The sequence below is a fragment of the Gordionus sp. m RMFG-2023 genome, chromosome 2 (assembly GCF_954871325.1).
Source record: "Gordionus sp. m RMFG-2023 chromosome 2, tfGorSpeb1-WG-v2, whole genome shotgun sequence".
Lineage (NCBI taxonomy): Eukaryota > Metazoa > Nematomorpha > Gordioida > Chordodea > Parachordodidae > Gordionus > Gordionus sp. m RMFG-2023.
The window spans coordinates 21,743,459-21,768,154 of NC_088776.1; the positions used below are offsets into that span (position 1 = coordinate 21,743,459).

The window sequence follows — 24,696 nt, forward strand, 5'->3', positions numbered from 1 at the left end:
CCTACCCCCCCCCTACGCTCATGTAGACGCTGGTTCCAATATTTGTGTATTCTTTTTGGTCTTTTAATTCTCGACGAAGATTAGGAGTTTTCATTTAAATTGGAAAAATTTATATTACTATTGTATAATAAAAATTCTATATTAAACATTTTTTTTATTACTTTAGAAAAATTTAAAAAAACTTTATAAATATTTAACATTTTATTTTAAATTAAATTTCCAACATAATTTCTTTTTATATTTAGAGATGACGTTTAATCTTAATTAATTGCCTGTCTATTAATTTCAATATGTATTAAATTAAAATAAAATCTTGCTTTGTTTACCACATATTTAATAATGGCACTCGTTTCACTGTATCAATTAAAATAATTTTTACCTGTCAATTTTCAGTTTACCTGTCCATTCTCAGTTTAGTTACAACGGTAACTTTAGTTGTCAAGCTGTTTCTTAAAATTTATGAGTGGTTTATCTAATAAATTATATTATTTTGCTTATGGAAGTAACATCAATTCTGAACGTTTAAAGTTATCAATCACAACGGCTAATTTTGTTGATATCGGATATGTTAAAGTTATCTTAATTTTATTAAAATAAATATTATATTCATTCTATAGAATTATAAACTAGACTTTGCTCTTCACTCAAAGAGATGGAAAGGAGCATGTGCTACAATTGTTCCATCTCCAAATGATATTGTATGGGGTGTTATATGGTTAATTGAAAATGAAGATAAATCTAAACTGGACATGTATTTATTTATTATCTTTATTTAATAGAAAAATTTTCAGTCAAGAAAATATCAATGAAGGCGTTTATGATATCCTAGATATAGAATGTGATTCTAAGAGTGGGGATAAAAAATATTGCTGTTTTGCTTATGTGCTTAAATTAAAAGATGAATGTAAAACTCCCTCAAAATTATATAAAAATGTAATTATAAATGGAGCTAAGGAACATAAATTTCCTGAATATTATATTGCATTTTTGAATGATCTGGAAGATAATGGGTATGAAGAAAATTTTGAGTATTTTAAAGAAAAAATATGCTTATTTAAAATATAATAGATTATAAGCACCAAACTTTAACTAGTCATAATATCTAAAAAATTAAATAATATATTATTAAATTTATTCCACTAATTATAGATAATTGTTTAATTATTTTATAAATAATAAATATTATTAACTTATTTTATAAATAATAAAATATTAACTTATTTCAATATATTATTAAATTTATTCCACCAATTATAGATAATTGTTTTATTATTTTATAAATAATAAATATTATTAACTTATTTTATAAATAATAAAGTATTAACTTATTTCAATATAGTATTTATTATTATGTATAAATTATATTGGATATAGTGTTTTCTCTTAATAACAAATAAAAATAAACTTCCTTTTTAATTAACTAGTGTGGCTAACAGTTTGTTTGCCAATCTAAAAACGGCTAAACTAAGATTTTATAAAAATAAATTCCACAATTAGATATTTTTTCCACAGATAATAGAAAGGTTTGAGCTATTAAGCTAAATTTCGAGGCTTAAATAATAGTATTTCATATCAGGTCAATTCAGCGAAACTTTAATCGCTAAGATAATATCACTAAACCAATTCCACACAGCAAAGACGATATTACTAATTTATTTATGATAACACTTTCGAGCGAATTCATTTTAGCAAAACTTTTATCGCAAAACTTATGGCGTCATCTTTTATAGCGAGCTTTTTATTGCGAATGTGCGCATATTCATTATCGCTAAACTATAAATATAGTGCAAATGCATTTATTAAAAGCAAACATATGCAATAATCATTTACTCACAATCTTAAATCTTAAACAGAAAATATTTTAAGGATATTTCTTTACTTATTGTCTATTAAAATAAGCAAGAGTTGGCTTAAATACGACTTGTATATGACGTGAAGAAAAATTAACTTATTCCTGGTCTCCCTCGTCCATAGTTGTAAGTATAGCACTTTGGGTTCAGTTTTTTTACCCCAATAAATTAATCCCCCACCCTCTTCCAGCATAAATTTTGAAAATTCAAAAAATGCGTTTATACCATTAAAATTTTATCAAATATTTTGAAATGCTTCGAATTTTTGCCTTACTCGGCATTAAAAATACTGATATAACGTCCAATATGTTATATTTTGAAAAAAGGTTTTGAAATCTCAAAATATTCTATTTGATTAGATAAATTTGTAATGATTTTAAAGAAAGAGTAGGGATATTATCGAATAAAATTACTTGCATTCTAGTTTATAATTTTAGTTTTTTGATTTGGATGATTTTATCTATTTCATCAATATAAACTTTCCCTGAGATTATAATTGCCTATATCACTAAGATTATCTATTATAAAACCTTCATCTCTCTCCTTATTTTGAATTTCATCGCTAGTTGATTCAAAGTAAGTTAATATTGCTTGATAATCTTTATTCTCCAATAGTGGCAAAATAAATGTATTATAGTAATTATTATAAGAATTTTTTTTTCTCTTTAGCTTTCACCTTTTCTGGTGGTAAGCTCCTTCAACATCTTTCTCCACTTTATGTTATTCATACAATCTCTTTTATCTAATTTATACTTCTTTATATTGGCTCTAACTTTATGGTCCCATTGAAGTTATGGCCTTCCTCTTTTACGTTTGCCCATCACTTCCAAACTCTCAACTTTATTTCCTATGTAGTTCATAGGCCTTCTCATTGTGTACCCATACCACCTAATTCTGTTTACCATTAACTTAGTCTTAATGGGCACTACCTTTAAACTACTTAGTATTCTTGTACTGCACACTTTATCCTTTCTTGTTACCCCAGCAATCATCCTCAACATTCTCATCTTCATAGTTTGTAGACTTCTCTCGTCTGATTCTTTGATTGGCCATGTTTCCGAACTATATAGAATAGTTAGTTGTACTATGGAACTGTAAATTTTTCCCTTTAATTTGTGTGGGATTCTTTTGTCAAATAGAACTCCAGATTAAGATCTCCACTTTAACCACCCCTTGATTAATCTTACTCTTTATCTCTTTTTCTATTGTGCCGTTTGTTTGTATAGTGGAGCCCAATTATTTGCAGCTTTCAATTGCCGATATCTGCCATTCATTTATATCAATACTCTCTGTTTCATCTCCTCCTATCACCATATACTCCGTCTTTTCTCTATTTACTTTTAATCCGTGCGTTTCTAGGATATTTGTCCAACTCACTAATCTTTCTTTCATTTCATCTTTAGATTCGGCAAGTATCACAATATCATCTGCAAATATCCACGGGCTAATACATCTATTACTGTAATGAAGAAAAGTGGGCTGAGAGCCGACCCTTGATGAACTCCTTCGGCTATTGTGAAGCCTGCTGAAGTACCTGTTGTGCTACGGACCATTGTTGTATGGCCCATATACATATCCTGTATTATTCTTATATATTTTTCGGGAACCTTTTTGTGTCGTAGCGCCCACCAGATAAGTTTTCTTGGGATTCTATCGAAGGCCTTTTCTAGATCGAGAAAGACCATGTGTAGCTTTTTGTTCTTTTCCCTGTATTTTTCACTCATTTGCCTAATTGCGTGGATTGCATCGGTTTTAGGACAATATTGAAAAAATAGTTTCGGGGTTCCAATATCAGAACATGACTAATTAAGTTATTTAACACAAATGAATATGAAAAAAAAATTTTTATGGATGTAATTGATTTAAAAACGCGATTCAAAATTCTATAAAGAAGCAATCTAAGGTACAATGTATTATTTATGTTAGCAACGCAAAACTGATTGATAGTTTAATATAGTATTAAAAAGGCTTAAATATTGGCGCCACCAGATATCTCTTTCACTAGTAGGGATTAACTAATGAATCCATTGCTTAATATATTCTTAAAACTTGGGCGCAATTCTTAAACTACGAGTAAATGGGATAGCATAGCACAAAAAATTATATTTATATGATTAATTTCTTAAGCCAATTCTAGGCTCGAGAATCATATAAATTTATTAAGGTCAAAAAAAAATAAATATTTTAAAATAAAATAAACACTATTAGCATTTATAGCAGTATTGCTTTGACGCTAATGTTTTCACGGTAATGAATTCGCAAAATAGTTTTCAATATACTGTCTTCGCTATAAAATGTGTCGCTATTATGTATTAGCTCAAAAGAGTTCGCTATAATAAATTTGCGATATAGTATTTACGAATGTGAATTCGAAAAGTTTCACTATAAAATTCTTTCGATGTAATAAACATTTTTGATAAATGTTTCGCTGAATTGACATAGTTTGCTTAAACTTGATTTAGCTGTTTCAAAAATCGAGTCCTTTGATAAACATTCAGCCATAAACATGGCCATATTAAATAAGATGATTATCTTTTGGAGAATAAAAAAAATACACTTAATCATTTGTTATAGTTAGTTTTTTTAATAAAAAAATATTTATTTTATTCTTTTTATGACAATTGCTTCAAAGATATTAAATAAATCAATCTAAATTGGATCGGTTTTGTGGTTATTTTTGGAATATCGGATCGGATAGATGAAAAATTTATGGCTAGATCCATCTCATAAAGTCGATATTCTATGTAAGTATCCTTCAATTAAGAGCACCTCTAAAAGATTGTCCTCTTTTTCCGGTTTATTAACAAACCAAATAGATGATGTTTGCATAAAATGCTTATTGAAAAATTAGTAGTCTTTGAAGGGACTAATTTATCATTTGATTTTATTTACAATTTTACATTATATATACATTTTATTTGACTTATAAATTCGTTTCACTTATATGTTTATATATTTAACTTTTATTATAATTATATATAAAGATCCGTTCCGTTGTTTATATATAATATGTATATTGCCAACTAATTTTTTTTTACGTTAAAAATATATAAATATCCGTTTAAACTATAACTTCCCTTTAATTAATTCAATTAGTAAAATATCCAAAAACTTTTTTTTAAAAAACAGCTTCCAATTAGCAATTTTTAATACATGGATTTTAAAATTTACATAATTTAACGCATGTATCTTGAATGAAATATAATATATGTAATTTAACAACGATAACTTTTTCCACTTTTGAAAGTATTTTAGCCGTGTAACGAAATACTTTGTTTGAGTATTTGCCCATGTCTGTTCATTATTATTAGCCTCCCCCTTTCCTCTCTAATTGAATTAATACATATATTTATTTTTTTAGATTCTTCTTTTTTTCCTTAAATTTTTTTATTTAAATTATACTTAAAAACAAGGTTGGAAACAATTTTTTTTTTAAATTTATCAATAAAATTATTTAAAATTTTTATTTAACTATAATTACTTTTTGTATATTAATAATAGAATACCGACTACAAGTAATTACTTATACCCAATTACAATTACCTTTTAAAATGTTGAATTTTATATAATATAAAGGCTAAAATAATGTTGGTAAATATGGTTCTCGTTTTACACAATTTTAGTAAAATATATATCACAAAATGTAAATAATTATAATTAAAAGGTTGAATACTTATAGAATTAAAAAAATGGAATGAATTAATATAGTATTAATAAAATAATATTTTATTTTTAATTTACTCACAATTTTTTATAAATAATAGTAATTTTTCAATAACTTCCTGTTTAACATACATCGGTTGTATATATTTGAAATGATGGTAAAACTAAAATCTCTTTAACAGTGCTGATAAAGTTCGATGACTTCAAAAATATCTTTTTAATGGTAGGAAAACTTTCATACCCGACCATCTATCCCTTAAAATGAAGGAATGAACGATCAAAAAAATATGCAATTTACATATTTATAATTTAATTAATATCAATAAAAATTTATTTATAATCATAAAATCAATTTTTTTTCGAGTCAGCTAATTACCGTAAACCGTACTGCTAAATTTGCCTATTTTTAAAATGATTAACTCAAAATTTTAACCAAAAAAATATAACCCTAGCAGTGAGGTTTTGTTCATAGATGGCAAAATAGTTTGGATATCTGTAGGCGAAATTTTGAGGCGTAAATAATATTATTTTGGCTAAAACCTGATTTCTCCATTTTAATAATCAGCTAAATCGAGCCGTTTAACAACACTATCTTATAAATATACACGAGGAGTCTGTAATGGGCGGGTTAAAAAAACTTAAAACAATGGGCATTTGAAATAATATTCGGGTAAAATGTGCAGAACAAATTTATACTTATTAAAAATTATTTTCTTAATATTGAAACAAATTTTTTAAATAAATATGCGGGCGGATAAATTTAAAAAATAAAAGATGAATGAGCTAGTTAAAAAAATTTTATAACAATACGCGGGCAGACGATCGGGTTAAAAACAAAATTGATTTATTTGCTTTTGAATTTAGTGAATACCTATCTATTGAGTACATTCACTATTTATTTTTTAATTTCATTCTAGTAAAATTAAATTTTAAACAATTAATATTTTGTAATTGAAATGATATCTTTCTTTTTGTTGTAATAATAATCTAGATAACGTTTTTATTTTGTATAAGATTGACCAATTATCTCAATTTAATATCTGATATTCTGATAATGGCAATAGTATATAACTATTATTTTAGAAAAAGCACATTTATATAATCACTTCTTTTGTCACAATAATAACCTAGAATCTAATAATAAATTAACATTTTATTTTAGATAAGATTGACCAATTATTTCATTTTCATATCTGTCATTGTAATATTGATAATAGTATATTAAACTATTATTTTAGTTTTAAAAAAGCATATTTAAAAATAAGACATGAATATTTTGATATGGGGAGATAGAACTTAAATATTTTCTTATGTAATCGATCAAAAAAAGGTCATTTTCATGGACCTCTTTCAAATCGAATGAAACTTTGCAAGACAGGCGCATAACCAATGGGGGGGAAGGGGGAAATTCCCCCCTATCGCATGACTGTTTTCATAAATATCATTTTAAGCTAATAAAAATCCCCCCCCCCCCATAAGAAAATCCTGGATATGCCACTGTTGCAAGATGATTATATATATTGTGAGAATCTATGCAATTTAATTTTTTAAGTTCCAACTCAATTACTTCAGGAGATATGGCAAGTTAAAGCCAAAAATGGCCTTAATTCGGATAACAGATAAAAGTATAGATTACTCAAAAATATAAATGACACTATCTTTGGTATCATTTGATCTCCCTTGAATCCCTTTCTTAATTCTTTTTAAAAATCTCAGTTGGTCTTCATGGTTAATTTTAATTTTGAGCTTTAAATTTTCTACAAATTGGTATGTTTATAAAATCATTATAAATTTTTATCGTAAAAATAAGGTTAGATTTTTTTTAGTTTAATTTTTTTGATAAGAAAAATCATTATAGATGGCGATGTGTTAATTTGGGTCTATAAAGTTTATGCTGTGATTGACCGAATAATGATCATATCCATTTTCATTAAGATTGTTATAACTTGAAAAAGTATTAAATTTTAAGATTTGTGCAATCGCATATTTATTATTTTTTAATAAAAATAATACTAAAAATTTCCCCGAGATGAGGAATGTAATATTATTTTTTTTCGCAAGGTCTATAAATCGAGGTATCCCGTTTTTACAGAGAATCTTTTATAGAGAAACTTTTTAAGAGAAAACACTTATATAGAATGTCGTTTATAGAGAATGATTTTATAGAGAATATTTTACAGAGAATTGTTTTACAGAGAATTATTTTATAGAGAATATTTTACAGAGAATTGTTTTAGAGAGAATTATTTTATAGAGAAGGATTTTATAGAGAATAATTTTATAGAGAATGATTTTATAGAAAATGAATTAAGTATTATTTTAGAAATAAATTTTCTCAAAAAAACAAGCCAGATGCCATATAAATTCTCGGAACCCTTGAATAAAAAAAGGGAAAAAATAATCTTACACGTTCTTGATTTGTATTGCTTATGAATAATTATGATAATATTTTTAAGTTTCCTGTTGTTATTTTTTTTAAAATACGCTGAACAATTAGAAGTAGTAATGCTAAAATTATGAAAATGTTTCCTTCTTTATCAGTTTCTATTAGTGCTTTGCTTTAACTAGTAGAGTAGCCATTTAAAAAAAACTATTAGCAACAAAGCCAGCCTTACGCCAATTGTTTTAGAAAATTGTGTCAATATTTAGTTGCTTTGTGCATTATTTTAATCTGCTTGGCCCGGCCCCGATTTTTTAAAAATATATTATATATTTTTAATTTGCCTAGATAATAATGGTGATTTAAAAATATTTGGTTTTAAAATATATGGCCCGGCCCGAGTTTTAAAAAAAAAAGCTTTTTTTGACCCGGCCCGTGTATTTAAAAAAATAAAAGGCTCGGCCCGGGTATATTTAAAAAATTAAAATACGGCCCGGGTTTAAGGTCGGGCCTGTAGGTCTCTGATTTATAGTGCGCTTTTATAATATCCCTAATAAATCTGATTTTACCAATTCTGAAAAGTACGATTGCGCCAAAAATTTTTTGTATTTAATAATTTTATTTTGTTCTATTTTTTCATTTTAAATCATAAATTGAGCGCGTTTTATTAAATTTTAAATCTGATTTTGCCGAAAATGCATTATAATATGTGTAGAATACCTATCCTATAAATTTCAGAAGATCTTATATTGAACCTCTGAAGAAATTTTAATTAGCATTAATCTGAAATTTATAAGTAGTGTTAGTAGCCTAAAAATCAGCTAAACATAATTTGGCTTAACCGAAAAATCGCTTAAAACTAATTAGACAAAATGTAGGGACTGGGAGCTAGACTAATCGCCTGTCAGCGTTACGCAACACTAAGCCTAGCCTTTATTAAAATTATTTTATATATTTATGTCTTTAAAAAATAATATAGTTTTATTTTGATAATATAATTATAAATACAATAATAATAGAGCGAATAAAAATATATTTTTATTTATAAAAAATTTTCTTATTAATAAAAATTGTTTTTCAAAATTTTTATCCGATAGACAAGAACGCTTGGCAGTTAATACGGCATTAGCTATATTAAAAACAAGCTTTACAGGGGCAGATGGGGGCAAATGAGTGGATTGCGGTATAAATAACTCTTTTAACGTGGGGAATTTATTTAAAACATTAATTGTTTTGTCCTTTGCTTCAAAAAATTGAGATCAGTTATCCTCCTCCAATCCATCCTCTACTTCCTCATCAAAAAAAAGCATTTTCGAAATTAAGAGTTCTTGCATTATCATTAGGGTTTTCAATGCATTTTAAGTTTATTTTTCATAAATTCGTTCTGTGAAAGTTTTATTCATGACTATTGAAGCTTGAATACTGGATGTATAATTGCAGAAAGAACATATTGATCTTCATATATATGTTCAACTTAAAAAAACAAAATATATGTAATAAATTTGCCAGGTCGGGCCTATTTTTTTAAAAAGGAATCGGGTTAGAGCTGGGTAGGGTCTAATATTTTTTATAAAAATTTGGGCTAGGCGGGTCGGGCTTTGGAAATATTTTTTAATATATTTAAATATATCAATTTTATGTTGAATTTTTAATGTAAAATAAAAATTAATTTTATTTATAGAAACTTGACGCCATATAACATGCATATCTTTTATTTTGAGTAATTATAAAAATTAATTTCTGTATTTAAATAATGTGGGCGGGCAGGGCTGATAAATTTTTTTTAAAAAAATTTCCGGCCGGGCTATATGACGGGCGATTAACCGAGCTCCTTAGCCGATGCCTAATTTTTGAATAATTAGTTTTCGCCTATTTTTATGCTAAGCCTAATTATGCTTAGCCGATTTTTTAACCTAAAAACTTGGCTAACCGTTTTGGAATTGCCTAAAATTAACCGATTGCGCAACATTAGGGGTGGGTATTCTACACTTATTCAGGTGCATTTCTGGCAAAATCAGATTTTTAAATTTAATAAAACGCACTCAATTAATGATTTTAAATGCAAATAATAACAAAAAATAAAACAATACCCCCTTACCAAAATTAAGTTTAGTTAAAAGATCACTAGAGTACTGTCTAATATTCACAGGGTAGGCAGGGGAGACCAAGGGGTGGTTGGATCAATTTCTGTCAAAATCGTCATAGGTCCGAAAATAATTGTATCTGAATTTACAAGATACAAAATGATAGTTCAAACCCTTACCTAAAAATTATACATCGACAAAATTTAAAATAATACACTTTTTTCTCTAAATTGATTTTAGTAAAATGAAAATTTCTTATTACAAGCCTAAACTCCTTAGCAGTGTAGAGAAAGATGAATCAAAAAGTTTAAAATGTTTTTTATAGGTTTTTTGCACTTGTTAAACATTCCGAAGATCAAACTTTTAATATTTATAAGAAATTTTTTATTTACATATAGGGATCATATTTATTGATACCAATTCGTTTAAATATGGTTGGTTCACAGACAAACTTGTATTTCATAATATGATTATAAGAAGTTTTGTATCATGATATACACTGATTTCCATCGCATTGTAATATCTTTCTTTAGAAAATATCGAAGCTTGATATTTGCAGCAGATTGCACAATATTTTACTAACTCTTTTACACTTAGAAGATATTTCAAATACCTAATTATCAAAAGATTTTGCATCATATAATATAATACTACCCCCTTCTTCACCCACTCCCCTCATTTCCTATACCATATTAAAATTAGGACAACGGAATTCCAAATACAAACTACCCAATTTAATTTCAATGCCAATCTTGAGTTAACCCCTTACCCTGTGGTAAAAGGTCCTGTTTAACATTGTTTGAATGGTTAATCTTCTTATTATTGGTAGTCGGTCTATAGATCTGGTTATAAGCAAGTATAATTATCATTAATATTTAAATTTCTTCGTATCATTAGGGCTAATTATTTATTCAAGCTTTCTGTTGGGAGAGGGAGGGGGGGGGGGGGTGTTTCTTAATAAAAAAAAATTTCATGATTAAAGCAATATTTTTGTTTTCCAGCATAACATAAGGATTTTCATTATCTACGCTTCTTGAGACAGATATCTTACTTTTCTTATATATTTTTTATAGGGCCTTGCTTTCTACTGTAAAAAGTGGAATCATAAATGATAAGTTCGCTTCAGCTTGTTTAATTAATTTTAATAGTTCGTCAATGCTTGCTTTTAAAACTTTTATTTTAAATCTTTCTAAACCTCTTTTAGTCTTGAAGAATACACATTTCAAAAAAATATGAAGGCATAGAAAATCGTAAAAGAGAGATATTTTCCACCTTTCGATTTTTTAGGGTTGTATCTCCTTGAAGTACAACTCACAAAGTAAATATTTTATTCCATTAAATTTTCTCATTTCAGCGATGATAGTAACGTCCAATCATTATTATCGCCACTCTAATAAAATTTATGACATTCATCAGATTAATAAAATATAGCAGCTGAACTGAAATGGAAATATACTATAATTTGTGTTAAAAATAGCTAAGTTATTTTTAATAATATATGAGGCATGTTCAATTCATTCAATTTTAGCTCTACTTATATTTGTTATATTTCTATATCCATTTTTATACAATTTTGTCTTTGATCACATAATTAGAAAAAAGACTCGTCAGGAAGCAAGAACTTAGCAAGAATTAATTAAGGAAATCAATAATCTATTTTTTTCCCAATTTCTGAGTTAGTGTTGTTAAATTGCTGGGTCGGGTCGGCTTGGCCGAAAACCCAGCAAGGTTTGAGCCGAAAAAAACGACCTTAAACCCGAGCCAACCCATTTAGCCATAGATCAGACCCGACCCGACCCAATGGGCCTCATGAGCCGACCTATTGGGCCGACCCGATGAGTCGGCTTGATGGGTCGGCTTGTTATCGGCTTGCGTTAAAATTTGTCATAATAGTCATCTTTACGTTTTTTCGAATTTTTTTGAAGCAGTAAAAATATATATTGTAAACAATATGTACCTTAGAAAAGTGACAATTGTCATAATCGTCATCTTTAAGTTTTTTCGAATTTTTTTGAAGCATATAGTTAAAATATATATTGTGAACATGTTAAATTAAATTTGCAGTGAATATGTACCTTAGAAAAGTGGTTACAATTGTGGCAATTTCATAATCAGAGATTACACGAATTAAGTACTGAGATGGATAGTAATTCAATTCGACAATCTACCTATGATGCTGAATATTGTTTCATGTCTTGTTGTGATAAGCTTTGACTTTGTCTTTTTGAATAAACAATAAGAGAACTTTATACAAATTTATTATCAAAAAATGCTTATCAAGTCCATACTAAATCCCTCACTAATTAAAGCATGCTTTGTCAAAGAATAATATAAATCCGAGGTCTAATTATCTGTTTGGCTCAATGTTTTAAATAAAACTTTTTTCCTCAGTGCTTTGCAAATTTTATTTATTTCGGCCAAAGCTCCATCCAAAATCTTTATTTTTAGGAGCCTAGCCATAATTTTAAATTTTAGGCCTGAGCCTGTCCTGTCCCAAATTTAATTGAAAAATATAACTAAACGCATATTTAAACAATCAATTAATATAAAAATTTAATTCCTTTACCCTAATCTTTAGAGAAATCTATTTTATTGCTTAGAATCTTTTTTTATATTTATTGAGTCAAAAAAATCAAAAGCCTTAACCCTATTTTTAAAAAAAATATTTTTAGACCCAAGCCCGACTTTAACTTAATTTCCAGGTTCAACTAAGTCTGTCTAAAGGCCGATAAATATAAAATTGTAGTTTTCATCAAACTCCATTCCCGATATCGCAACTTATGTATATCATTTAAGATAATGCATTCGCGATAATACATTTGCGATAATGCATTCGCTATAATATTTTCGCTGTATTATACTCGCTATAATGCATTCGCGGTAATGAGTTCGCGATAATGCATTCGCTATAATATCTTATATAGAAACCTTCAATTGACGGTTTTGGTTTTTTAGGTAAGACAAAATTATGGTGCTTCTATTAAATCAAAAATATTGGTTTTTCTATAAATATGTGGAACCCCAAATAGAGATCGACACTTTTCGACACTCAATATATTAAAGCCATCGCATACATCTAAATGTGTATCATTAGAGATTAATGAATTCTTAGTTATCTATATTAAAAAGATTTATGAATAAAATTTGTATAATAAAATAGAAAGAAAATTATATTTAGAAACGTGTTCCGAAACGCAGAACGAACGGGAATGTGACATATTTTTTACCCAAACAACTGCTTAAAACCTTTTCTTAATTAAAATTAGAATCAAGATTCTCGTCCGTTATATTATATCCATACCCTTCTATAGGTAATTTAGGTAGCTGACATATAAATGCATTATATAAAAATTTTTAAAAATGGTTGGTTCAGTTTAGATTCTCTTTAATAACGGTTAATACATTTATCAAATCGTTTCAGGATTGGTTTAGCTGAGTTAATAATCAAGCTAAACCTTGATATGAACTAAAAAGATTTTACAAAAAAACCATTGTTGAAACAAATAAAGTCATCGAAAAAATACAACAAATAAACTGAATTGTATTATTAAAATGTTAATTTTGATAAATTTTTCAAATCCCGCATAAATATTTTGAACTCTATAATTGTCCCATATATAATATTTCTCTATAAAATCAAGATCTGGAAAATAATTCTCTACAATGTAATTCTCTAAAAAATAATTCTCTATAAAAGTAATTCTCTTTAAAATCATTCTCTATAAACAACATTCTCTATAAAATCATTCTCTTTGAAGTCATTCTCTATTAAGGACCTTCTCTATAAAATAATTCTCTTTAAAATCATTCTCTATAAACGGCATTCTCTATAAAATCATTCTCTATAAATTAATTCTCTATAAAAATTATTCTCTATATAAAACATTCTCTATAAAACATTCTCTATAAAACATTCTCTATAAAACATTCTCTATAAAACATTCTCTATAAAACATTCTCTATAAAACATTCTCTATAAAACATTCTCTATAAAACATTCTCTATAAAACATTCTCTATAAAACATTCTCTATAAAACATTCTCTATAAAACATTCTCTATAAAACATTCTCTATAAAACATTCTCTATAAAACATTCTCTATAAAACATTCTCTATAAAACATTCTCTATAAAACATTCTCTATAAAACATTCTCTATAAAACATTCTCTATAAAACATTCTCTATAAAACATTCTCTATAAAACATTCTCTATAAAACATTCTCTATAAAACATTCTCTATAAACTACTTTCTCTATAAAACAATTCTCTATAAATGCATTCTCTATGATTGTTTTCTCTATAAATGTTTCTCTATAAAATGGGTATGACTAAATACTGTCTTGCTAAACTGTCTTGCTAAACTGTCTTGCTAAAAAGCAATTAATCATAATTAATCATAATTTGATGATATAATATCTTTTAAAAAAAATTTTTCTAAAACATTTTATTTATTTTACATAAATCAATTTTTAATTAATTAAAAAATTGATAATAAATATCAAATAATTTAAAATTCTATTTTTAATTAATTTTATTGGAAAAAAAATATATTTACTAGCTTATTACAACTTATATTTTATTTTTCAATTACAAAATTTAACAAATTTATATCCATAAGAGGGCGTTAAATACATAAATATGAAAATATATTCTTAGGTAACCAGAATAAATATTGGATAGCGCTTTTTTTGTATTTGGGTGTAAATACATGTGAAAAACCTAAAAAAAATTTTAAAAATAGAGGTTTCTTTGAGAATTAATTAATGAGTAGGTTTAGAAGCGAAAAATAGTAGAAAGTTTGTAAGGAACATATTGCTGGCGTTATTGATCAAAATCTCTTCATTTTTGGTTTATACTTGTATATTTAGGTGTTAAACATTATCCTAAAAAATATTTTGAAAATATTATGATTTGACCGAATGCCGGGCTTAAAACCGACCAATTACTAATATTCGATCGACCAAATTTGGTGTTAATATTATTTGGAAAATGTTCATTTTTTGGTGTATTTATCTATAAATACGTGCAAATCATTATCCCCAAAAATATTTTAAAAATATCGTGATTTGACAGAAAACCGATTTGAAACCGGCCCAATGACTAAATACTGTCTTGCTGGCGTTATACATGGAAAATTCTTTATTTTTGGTTTATACGTGAACAATAACGTGTTAAGCATTATCCTAATTAATTTTTTGAAAATATTATAATTTGACCGAATGGCGAGCTCAAAACCGACCACTTACTAAATATTCGATCTACCAAATTTGCTAGTAATATTATTTGGAAAATGTTCATTTTTGGTTAATATATCTATAAATACGTGCAAATCATTATCCCAAAAAATATTTTAAAAATATCGTGATTTGACCGATAATCGATTTGAAACCGAAATACTGTCTTGCTGGCGTTATACATAGAAAATCTCTTCATTTTTGGTTTATAGGTGTATATTTAGGTGTTAAACATTATCCTAAAAAATATTTTGAAAATATTATGATTTGACCGAATGGCGAGCTCAAAACCGACCACTTACTAAATATTCGATCTACCAAATTTGGTAGTAATATTATTTGGAAAATGTTCATTTTTGGTTAATATATCTATAAATACGTGCAAATCATTATCCCAAAAAATATTTTAAAAATATCGTGATTTGACCGATAACCGATTTGAAACCGAAATACTGTCTTGCTGGCGTTATACATAGAAAATCTCTTCATTTTTGGTTTATAGGTGTATATTTAGGTGTTAAACATTATCCTAAAAAATATTTTGAAAATATTATGATTTGACCGAATGGCGAGCTCAAATCCGACCACTTACTAAATATTCGATCTACCAAATTTGGTAGTAATATTATTTGGAAAATAATCATTTTTGGTTTATTTATCTATAAATACGTGCAAATCATTATCCCAAAAAATATTTTAAAAATATCGTGATTTGACCGATAACCGATTTGAAACCGAAATACTGTCTTGCTGGCGTTATACATAGAAAATCTCTTCATTTTTGGTTTATAGGTGTATATTTAGGTGTTAAACATTATCCTAAAAAATATTTTGAAAATATTATGATTTGACCGAATGGCGAGCTCAAAACCGACCACTTACTAAATATTCGATCTACCAAATTTGGTAGTAATATTATTTGGAAAATGTTCATTTTTGGTTAATATATCTATAAATACGTGCAAATCATTATCCCAAAAAATATTTTAAAAATATCGTGATTTGACCGATAACCGATTTGAAACCGAAATACTGTCTTGCTGGCGTTATACATAGAAAATCTCTTCATTTTTGGTTTATAGGTGTATATTTAGGTGTTAAACATTATCCTAAAAAATATTTTGAAAATATTATGATTTGACCGAATGGCGAGCTCAAAACCGACCACTTACTAAATATTCGATCTACCAAATTTGGTAGTAATATTATTTGGAAAATGTTCATTTTTGGTTAATATATCTATAAATACGTGCAAATCATTATCCCAAAAAATATTTTAAAAATATCGTGATTTGACCGATAACCGATTTGAAACCGAAATACTGTCTTGCTGGCGTTATACATAGAAAATCTCTTCATTTTTGGTTTATAGGTGTATATTTAGGTGTTAAACATTATCCTAAAAAATATTTTGAAAATATTATGATTTGACCGAATGGCGAGCTCAAATCCGACCACTTACTAAATATTCGATCTACCAAATTTGGTAGTAATATTATTTGGAAAATAATCATTTTTGGTTTATTTATCTATAAATACGTGCAAATCATTATCCCAAAAAATATTTTAAAAATATCGTGATTTGACCGATAACCGATTTGAAACCGAAATACTGTCTTGCTGGCGTTATACATAGAAAATCTCTTCATTTTTGGTTTATAGGTGTATATTTAGGTGTTAAACATTATCCTAAAAAATATTTTGAAAATATTATGATTTGACCGAATGGCGAGCTCAAAACCGACCACTTACTAAATATTCGATCTACCAAATTTGGTAGTAATATTATTTGGAAAATGTTCATTTTTGGTTAATATATCTATAAATACGTGCAAATCATTATTCCAAAAAATATTTTAAAAATATCGTGATTTGACCGATAACCGATTTGAAACCGAAATACTGTCTTGCTGGCGTTATACATAGAAAATCTCTTCATTTTTGGTTTATAGGTGTATATTTAGGTGTTAAACATTATCCTAAAAAATATTTTGAAAATATTATGATTTGACCGAATGGCGAGCTCAAATCCGACCACTTACTAAATATTCGATCTACCAAATTTGGTAGTAATATTATTTGGAAAATAATCATTTTTGGTTTATTTATCTATAAATACGTGCAAATCATTATCCCAAAAAATATTTTAAAAATATCATGATTTGACCGATAACCGATTTGAAACCGAAATACTGTCTTGCTGGCGTTATACATAGAAAATCTCTTCATTTTTGGTTTATAGGTGTATATTTAGGTGTTAAACATTATCCTAAAAAATATTTTGAAAATATTATGATTTGACCGAATGGCGAGCTCAAAACCGACCACTTACTAAATATTCGATCTACCAAATTTGGTAGTAATATTATTGGAAAATGTTCATTTTTGGTTAATATATCTATAAATACGTGCAAATCATTATCCCAAAAAATATTTTAAAAATATCGTGATTTGACCGATAACCGATTTGAAACCGAAATACTGTCTTGCTGGCGTTATACATAGAAAATCTCTTCATTTTTGGTTTATAGGTGTATATTTAGGTGTTAAACATTATCCTAAAAAATATTTTGAAAATATTATGATTTGACCGAATGGCGAGCTCAAATCCGACCACTTACTAAATATTCGATCTACCAAATTTGGTAGTAATATTATTTGGAAAATAATCATTTTTGGTTTATTTATCTATAAATACGTGCAAATCATTATCCCAAAAAATATTTTAAAAATATCGTGATTTGACCGATAACCGATTTGAAACCGAAATACTGTCTTGCTGGCGTTATACATAGAAAATCTCTTCATTTTTGGTTTATAGGTGTATATTTAGGTGTTAAACATTATCCTAAAAAATATTTTGAAAATATTATGATTTGACCGAATGGCGAGCTCAAAACCGACCACTTACTAAATATTCGATCTACCAAATTTGGTAGTAATATTATTTGGAAAATGTTCATTTTTGGTTAATATATCTATAAATACGTGCAAATCATTATCCCAAAAAATATTTTAAAAATATCGTGATTTGACCGATAACCGATTTGAAACCGAAATACTGTCTTGCTGGCGTTATACATAGAAAATCTCTTCATTTTTTGGTTTATAGGTGTATATTTAGGTGTTAAACATTATCCTAAAAAATATTTTGAAAATATTATGATTTGACCGAATGGCGAGCTCAAATCCGACCACTTACTAAATATTCGATCTACCAAATTTTGGTAGTAATATTATTTGGAAAATAATCATTTTTGGTTTATTTATCTATAAATACGTGCAAATCATTATCCCAAAAAATATTTTAAAAAATATCGTGATTTGACCGATAACCGATTTGAAACCGAAATACTGTCTTGCTGGCGTTATACATAGAAAATCTCTTCATTTTTGGTTTATAGGTGTATATTTAGGTGTTAAACATTATCCTAAAAAATATTTTGAAAATATTATGATTTGACCGAATGGCGAGCTCAAATCCGACCACTTACTAAATATTCGATCTACCAAATTTGGTAGTAATATTATTTGGAAAAATAATCATTTTTGGTTTATTTATCTATAAATACGTGCAAATCATTATCCCAAAAAATATTTTAAAAATATCGTTGATTTGACCGATAACCGATTTGAAACCGAAATACTGTCTTGCTGGCGTTATACATAGAAAATCTCTTCATTTTTGGTTTATAGGTGTATATTTAGGTGTTAAACATTATCCTAAAAAATATTTTGAAAATATTATGATTTGACCGAATGGCGAGCTCAAAACCGACCACTTACTAAATATTCGATCTACCAAATTTGGTAGTAATATTATTTGGAAAATGTTCATTTTTGGTTAATATATCTATAAATACGTGCAAATCATTATCCCAAAAAATATTTTAAAAATATCGTGATTTGACCGATAACCGATTTGAAACCGAAATACTGTCTTGCTGGCGTTATACATAGAAAATCTCTTCATTTTTGGTTTATAGGTGTATATTTAGGTGTTAAACATTATCCTAAAAAATATTTTGAAAATATTATGATTTGACCGAGTGGCGAGCTCAAATCCGACCACTTACTAAATATTCGATCTACCAAATTTGGTAGTAATATTATTTGGAAAATAATCATTTTTGGTTTATTTATCTATAAATACGTGCAAATCATTATCCCAAAAAATATTTTAAAAATATCGTGATTTGACCGATAACCGATTTGAAACCGAAATACTGTCTTGCTGGCGTTATACATAGAAAATCTCTTCATTTTTGGTTTATAGGTGTATATTTAGGTGTTAAACATTATCCTAAAAAATATTTTGAAAATATTATGATTTGACCGAAATGGCGAGCTCAAAACCGACCACTTACTAAATATTCGATCTACCAAATTTGGTAGTAATATTATTTGGAAAATGTTCATTTTTGGTTAATATATCTATAAATACGTGCAAATCATTATCCCAAAAAATATTTTAAAAATATCGTGATTTGACCGATAACCGATTTGAAACCGAAATACTGTCTTGCTGGCGTTATACATGAAAATCTCTTCATTTTTGGTTTATAGGTGTATATTTAGGTGTTAAACATTATCCTAAAAAATATTTTGAAAATATTATGATTTGACCGAATGGCGAGCTCAAATCCGACCACTTACTAAATATTCGATCTACCAAATTTGGTAGTAATATTATTTGGAAAATAATCATTTTTGGTTTATTTATCTATAAATACGTGCAAATCATTATCCCAAAAAATATTTTAAAAATATCGTGATTTGACCGATAACCGATTTGAAACCGAAATACTGTCTTGCTTGGCGTTATACATAGAAAATCTCTTCATTTTTGGTTTATAGGTGTATATTTAGGTGTTAAACATTATCCTAAAAAATATTTTGAAAATATTATGATTTGACCGAATGGCGAGCTCAAATCCGACCACTTACTAAATATTCGATCTACCAAATTTGGTAGTAATATTATTTGGAAAATAATCATTTTTGGTTTATTTATCTATAAATACGTGCAAATCATTATCCCAAAAAATATTTTAAAAATATCGTGATTTGACAGAAAACCGATTTGAAACCGGCCCAATGACTAAATACTGTCTTGCTGGCGTTATACATGGAAAATTCTTTATTTTTGGTTTATACGTGAACAATAACGTGTTAAGCATTATCCTAATTAATATTTTGAAAATATTATGATTTGACCGAATGGCAAGCTTAAAACCGACCAATTACTACATATTTGATCTACCAAATTTGGTAGTAATATTATTTGGAAAATTCATTTTTGGTTAATTTAAAACCGAAATACTGCGTTGCTGGTGCTCTCCATGTAGAATTCTTCATTTTTGGTTTATAAGTTAACAATAAGGTTAAGTAAGCATTATCCTAAATTATTTTTTGAAAATATTAAGATATGACCGAATACCCAGCTCAGATAATCTTTATTACAATAAATTTTTAATCTCCAAAAAAAATAATTTCTATAAAAAATCATCCCTCCCCTCACCTCCATCGAAAATTCTCGGGTTCCTGTTATTTTTTTATTTCATAAAAATTAAAAATTTATACAAAATTATAATTTTTTCAAAAAAATAATTTTTTAAAAAATAATTTGGCATATTCCTAAAAAAAATAAAAATCAATGTGCATAAAAAAATAATAAACAAATAAATAAATAATTTTAAATATTTTCCGTTAAAATTTATTATTATTATATAATTATAAATATTCTTTTTGTGATAAAATGCCTGATTTCCTGCCCTATATGAATCGGTAAGTTCTATAAAATTATAAATATTAATTTTTTTTTATATTAGATTAATTGAGAAGCCATCTCCTGAGGTGGCTCTCGAAATTCTTAAAGAGATAAAAAGTGAAGATATTGTGCCTATGATGTATCATTCTTCAAATGGATTAGTCGGGTATGTTGATGTAATTACTAAGCATATATTAGAGAGAATTCAACCAACAATATTGTTGAAGTAAATATAAATATATATATATATATTACAACTTTTATCCTTGGCCCCGGGTATATGTAGCAGGCCATGTTTTAATTTTTTAAAATATAAAAAAGACAATGGCCGTACCGAAAAATTTTGTAAAATAAAAATTCTACCCGGGTTGGTATTTTTTTTAAAAAATTCGACCAGGCCGTTTAAAAGGAAAATCTGCTTTTATATGAATATTGATTAGATAATATGAACTATATTAAACTTTTATTTGAATCATTTTTAATTGTTTAAAAAATAATGAATATTTTTTTAAAAACAAACTATATTATTAAGATTTTCACCAAGGAAACGATTGGGGATGGAAATTGCCTATATCGTGCTGTGTCATTAGCAATTTTCTGTGAAGAAACGTACCACATTTATTTTCGTATTATAGCCGCAATCGAGGTCATACTCAATAGAGACTTTTATGATTTAGAAAATGTTAATTATATTGTACCAGTTTCCATGAGAGAACGTATTTTATTTTATTCTTATAATCATACTTTAAATAACATACTTAAAATAGGGGATTGGTCAGGCATGATTATTATTTTTGTTTTAAGTGGGGCTTTAAATACGCCTATTAAATCTTTTTGTCCCCCTTTATCATTTAATTTATTAAGCCCAAGTCCTTATACCCTTGATATATATGGTCGGGATGTTAGCAGATGTTCTGATATAAAAATTAACATAATGTGGACATCTTGTAGTATACCCAATGATATTTTAAATATTTCTATAAATCATTTTATTTATTTACAAAAGCTTAATTTCAACCCACATGATAAAATAGTTAATATTGACAGTTCATTTGATACTATATCTATTAATGAATCCCATGATTTTATAACTAATACGGATAATGTTAAAAAATCGAATTTAAATTATATAAACTCTTCCCCAATTAATGATATCAGCGGTAATTATGATAAAAAATCTATTAATGAATCGCCTAAATTTATAATAAAATCAAATTTAAATAATATAAAATTTTTCCCAATTAATGATAATTATGATAAAAAATCTATTAACGAATCGCCTAAATTTATACCTATAAAATCAAATTTACATTATATAAACTCTTCCCCAGTTAATGATATCAGCGGTAATTATGATAATAAATCTATTAACGAATCGCATGAATTTACTCCTATAAAATCAAATTTAAATAATATAAAATTTTCCCCAATTAATGATAATTATGATACAAAATCTATTAACGAATCGCCTAAATTTATACCTATAAAAGTAAATTTAAATAATATAAAATTTTCTCCAATTAATGATAATTATGATAATAAATCTATTAAAGAATCGCATGAATTTACACCTATAAAATCAAATTTAAATAATATAAAATTTTCCCCAATTAATGTTACTTATGTTAAAAAATCTATTAACGAATCGCCTAAATTTATACCTATAAAATCAAATTTAAATTATATATTCTCTTCCCCAATAAATGATATAAGCAGTAATTATGATAATAAATCTTTTAAGGAATCGCATGAATTTACACCTATAAAATCAAATTTGAATAATATAAAATTTTCCCCAATTAATGATAATAAATATACTAATAATCAAAAATTCACTAATTTTTCAATAAAAAACATTTTATCATCAAACTCTTCACAAAATAAAAATTTTTTACCATGCGATAGTAGTGATATCATCTTAAAAAATTCATTTATCGAGACTACACAGGTAATACAGTTTTTACTAGATCCTAAAAATATTTTAAATTCTATACCAATAGGTATCAAAAATAATAAATATTATATAATTTATAATACTAATAATATAAAAAATATTGGATATCGCAATGCATATGTTGATGATTGTGGTGCTTGGAGTAGTGTCAAATCCAGTTTAAGTCAAATCATAATATTTTCAAAATATTTTTTAGGATAATGTTTAACACCTAAATATACACCTATAAACCAAAAATGAAGAGATTTTTCTATGTATAACGCCAGCAAGACAGTATTTCGGTTTCAAATCGGTTATCGGTCAAATCACGATATTTTTAAAATATTTTTTGGGATAATGATTTGCACGTATTTATAGATAAATTAGCCAAAAATGAACATTTTCCAAATAATATTACTACCAAATTTGGTAGATCGAATATTTAGTAAGTGGTCGGTTTTGAGCTCGCCATTCGGTCAAATCATAATATTTTCAAAATATTTTTTAGGATAATGTTTAACACCTAAATATACACCTATAAACCAAAAATGAAGAGATTTTCTATGTATAACGCCAGCAAGACAGTATTTCGGTTTCAAATCGGTTATCGGTCAAATCACGATATTTTTAAAATATTTTTTGGGATAATGATTTGCACGTATTTATAGATATATTAGCCAAAAATGAACATTTTCCAAATAATATTACTACCAAATTTGGTAGATCGAATATTTAGTAAGTGGTCGGTTTTGAGCTCGCCATTCGGTCAAATCATAATATTTTCAAAATATTTTTTAGGATAATGTTTAACACCTAAATATACACCTATAAACCAAATATGAAGAGATTTTCTATGTATAACGCCAGCAAGACAGTATTTCGGTTTCAAATCGGTTATCGGTCAAATCACGATATTTTTAAAATATTTTTTGGGATAATGATTTGCACGTATTTATAGATATATTAACCAAAAATGAACATTTTCCAAATAATATTACTACCAAATTTGGTAGATCGAATATTTAGTAAGTGGTCGGTTTTGAGCTCGCCATTCGGTCAAATTATAATATTTTCAAAAAATTAATTAGGATAATGCTTAACACGTTATTGTTCACGTATAAACCAAAAATAAAGAATTTTCCATGTATAACGCCAGCAAGACAGTATTTAGTCATTGGGCCGGTTTCAAATCGGTTTTCTGTCAAATCACGATATTTTTAAAATATTTTTGGGGATAATGATTTGCACGTATTTATAGATAAATAAACCAAAAAATGAACATTTTCCAAATAATATTAACACCAAATTTGGTCGATCGAATATTAGTAATTGGTCGGTTTTAAGCCCGGCATTCGGTCAAATCATAATATTTTCAAAATATTTAATAGGATAATGTTTAACACCTAAATATACAAGTATAAACCAAAAATGAAGAGATTTTGATCAATAACGCCAGCAATATGTTCCTTACAAACTTTCTACTATTTTTCGCTTCTAAACCTACTCATTAATTAATTCTCAAAGAAACCTCTATTTTTAAAATTTTTTTTAGGTTTTTCACATGTATTTACACCCAAATACAAAAAAAGCGCTATCCAATATTTATTCTGGTTACCTAAGAATATATTTTCATATTTATGTATTTAACGCCCTCTTATGGATATAAATTTGTTAAATTTTGTAATTGAAAAATAAAATATAAGTTGTAATAAGCTAGTAAATATATTTTTTTTCCAATAAAATTAATTAAAAATAGAATTTTAAATTATTTGATATTTA

The 24,696-nt window shown here is 26.7% G+C and overlaps 1 protein-coding gene across 1 annotated transcript; it reads left to right on the forward strand.

Moving 5' to 3' along the window:
• The first annotated feature begins 395 nt into the window (after positions 1-395).
• On the forward strand, positions 396-1,105 carry LOC135924737 (gamma-glutamylcyclotransferase-like). Its single transcript, XM_065459843.1, has 3 exons — positions 396-573; positions 618-751; positions 792-1,105. Exons 1-3 carry the CDS (start codon positions 460-462, stop codon positions 1,063-1,065), a joined length of 522 nt encoding a protein of 173 aa, XP_065315915.1. The 5' UTR covers positions 396-459; the 3' UTR covers positions 1,066-1,105.
• Positions 1,106-24,696: the final 23,591 nt, after the last annotated feature.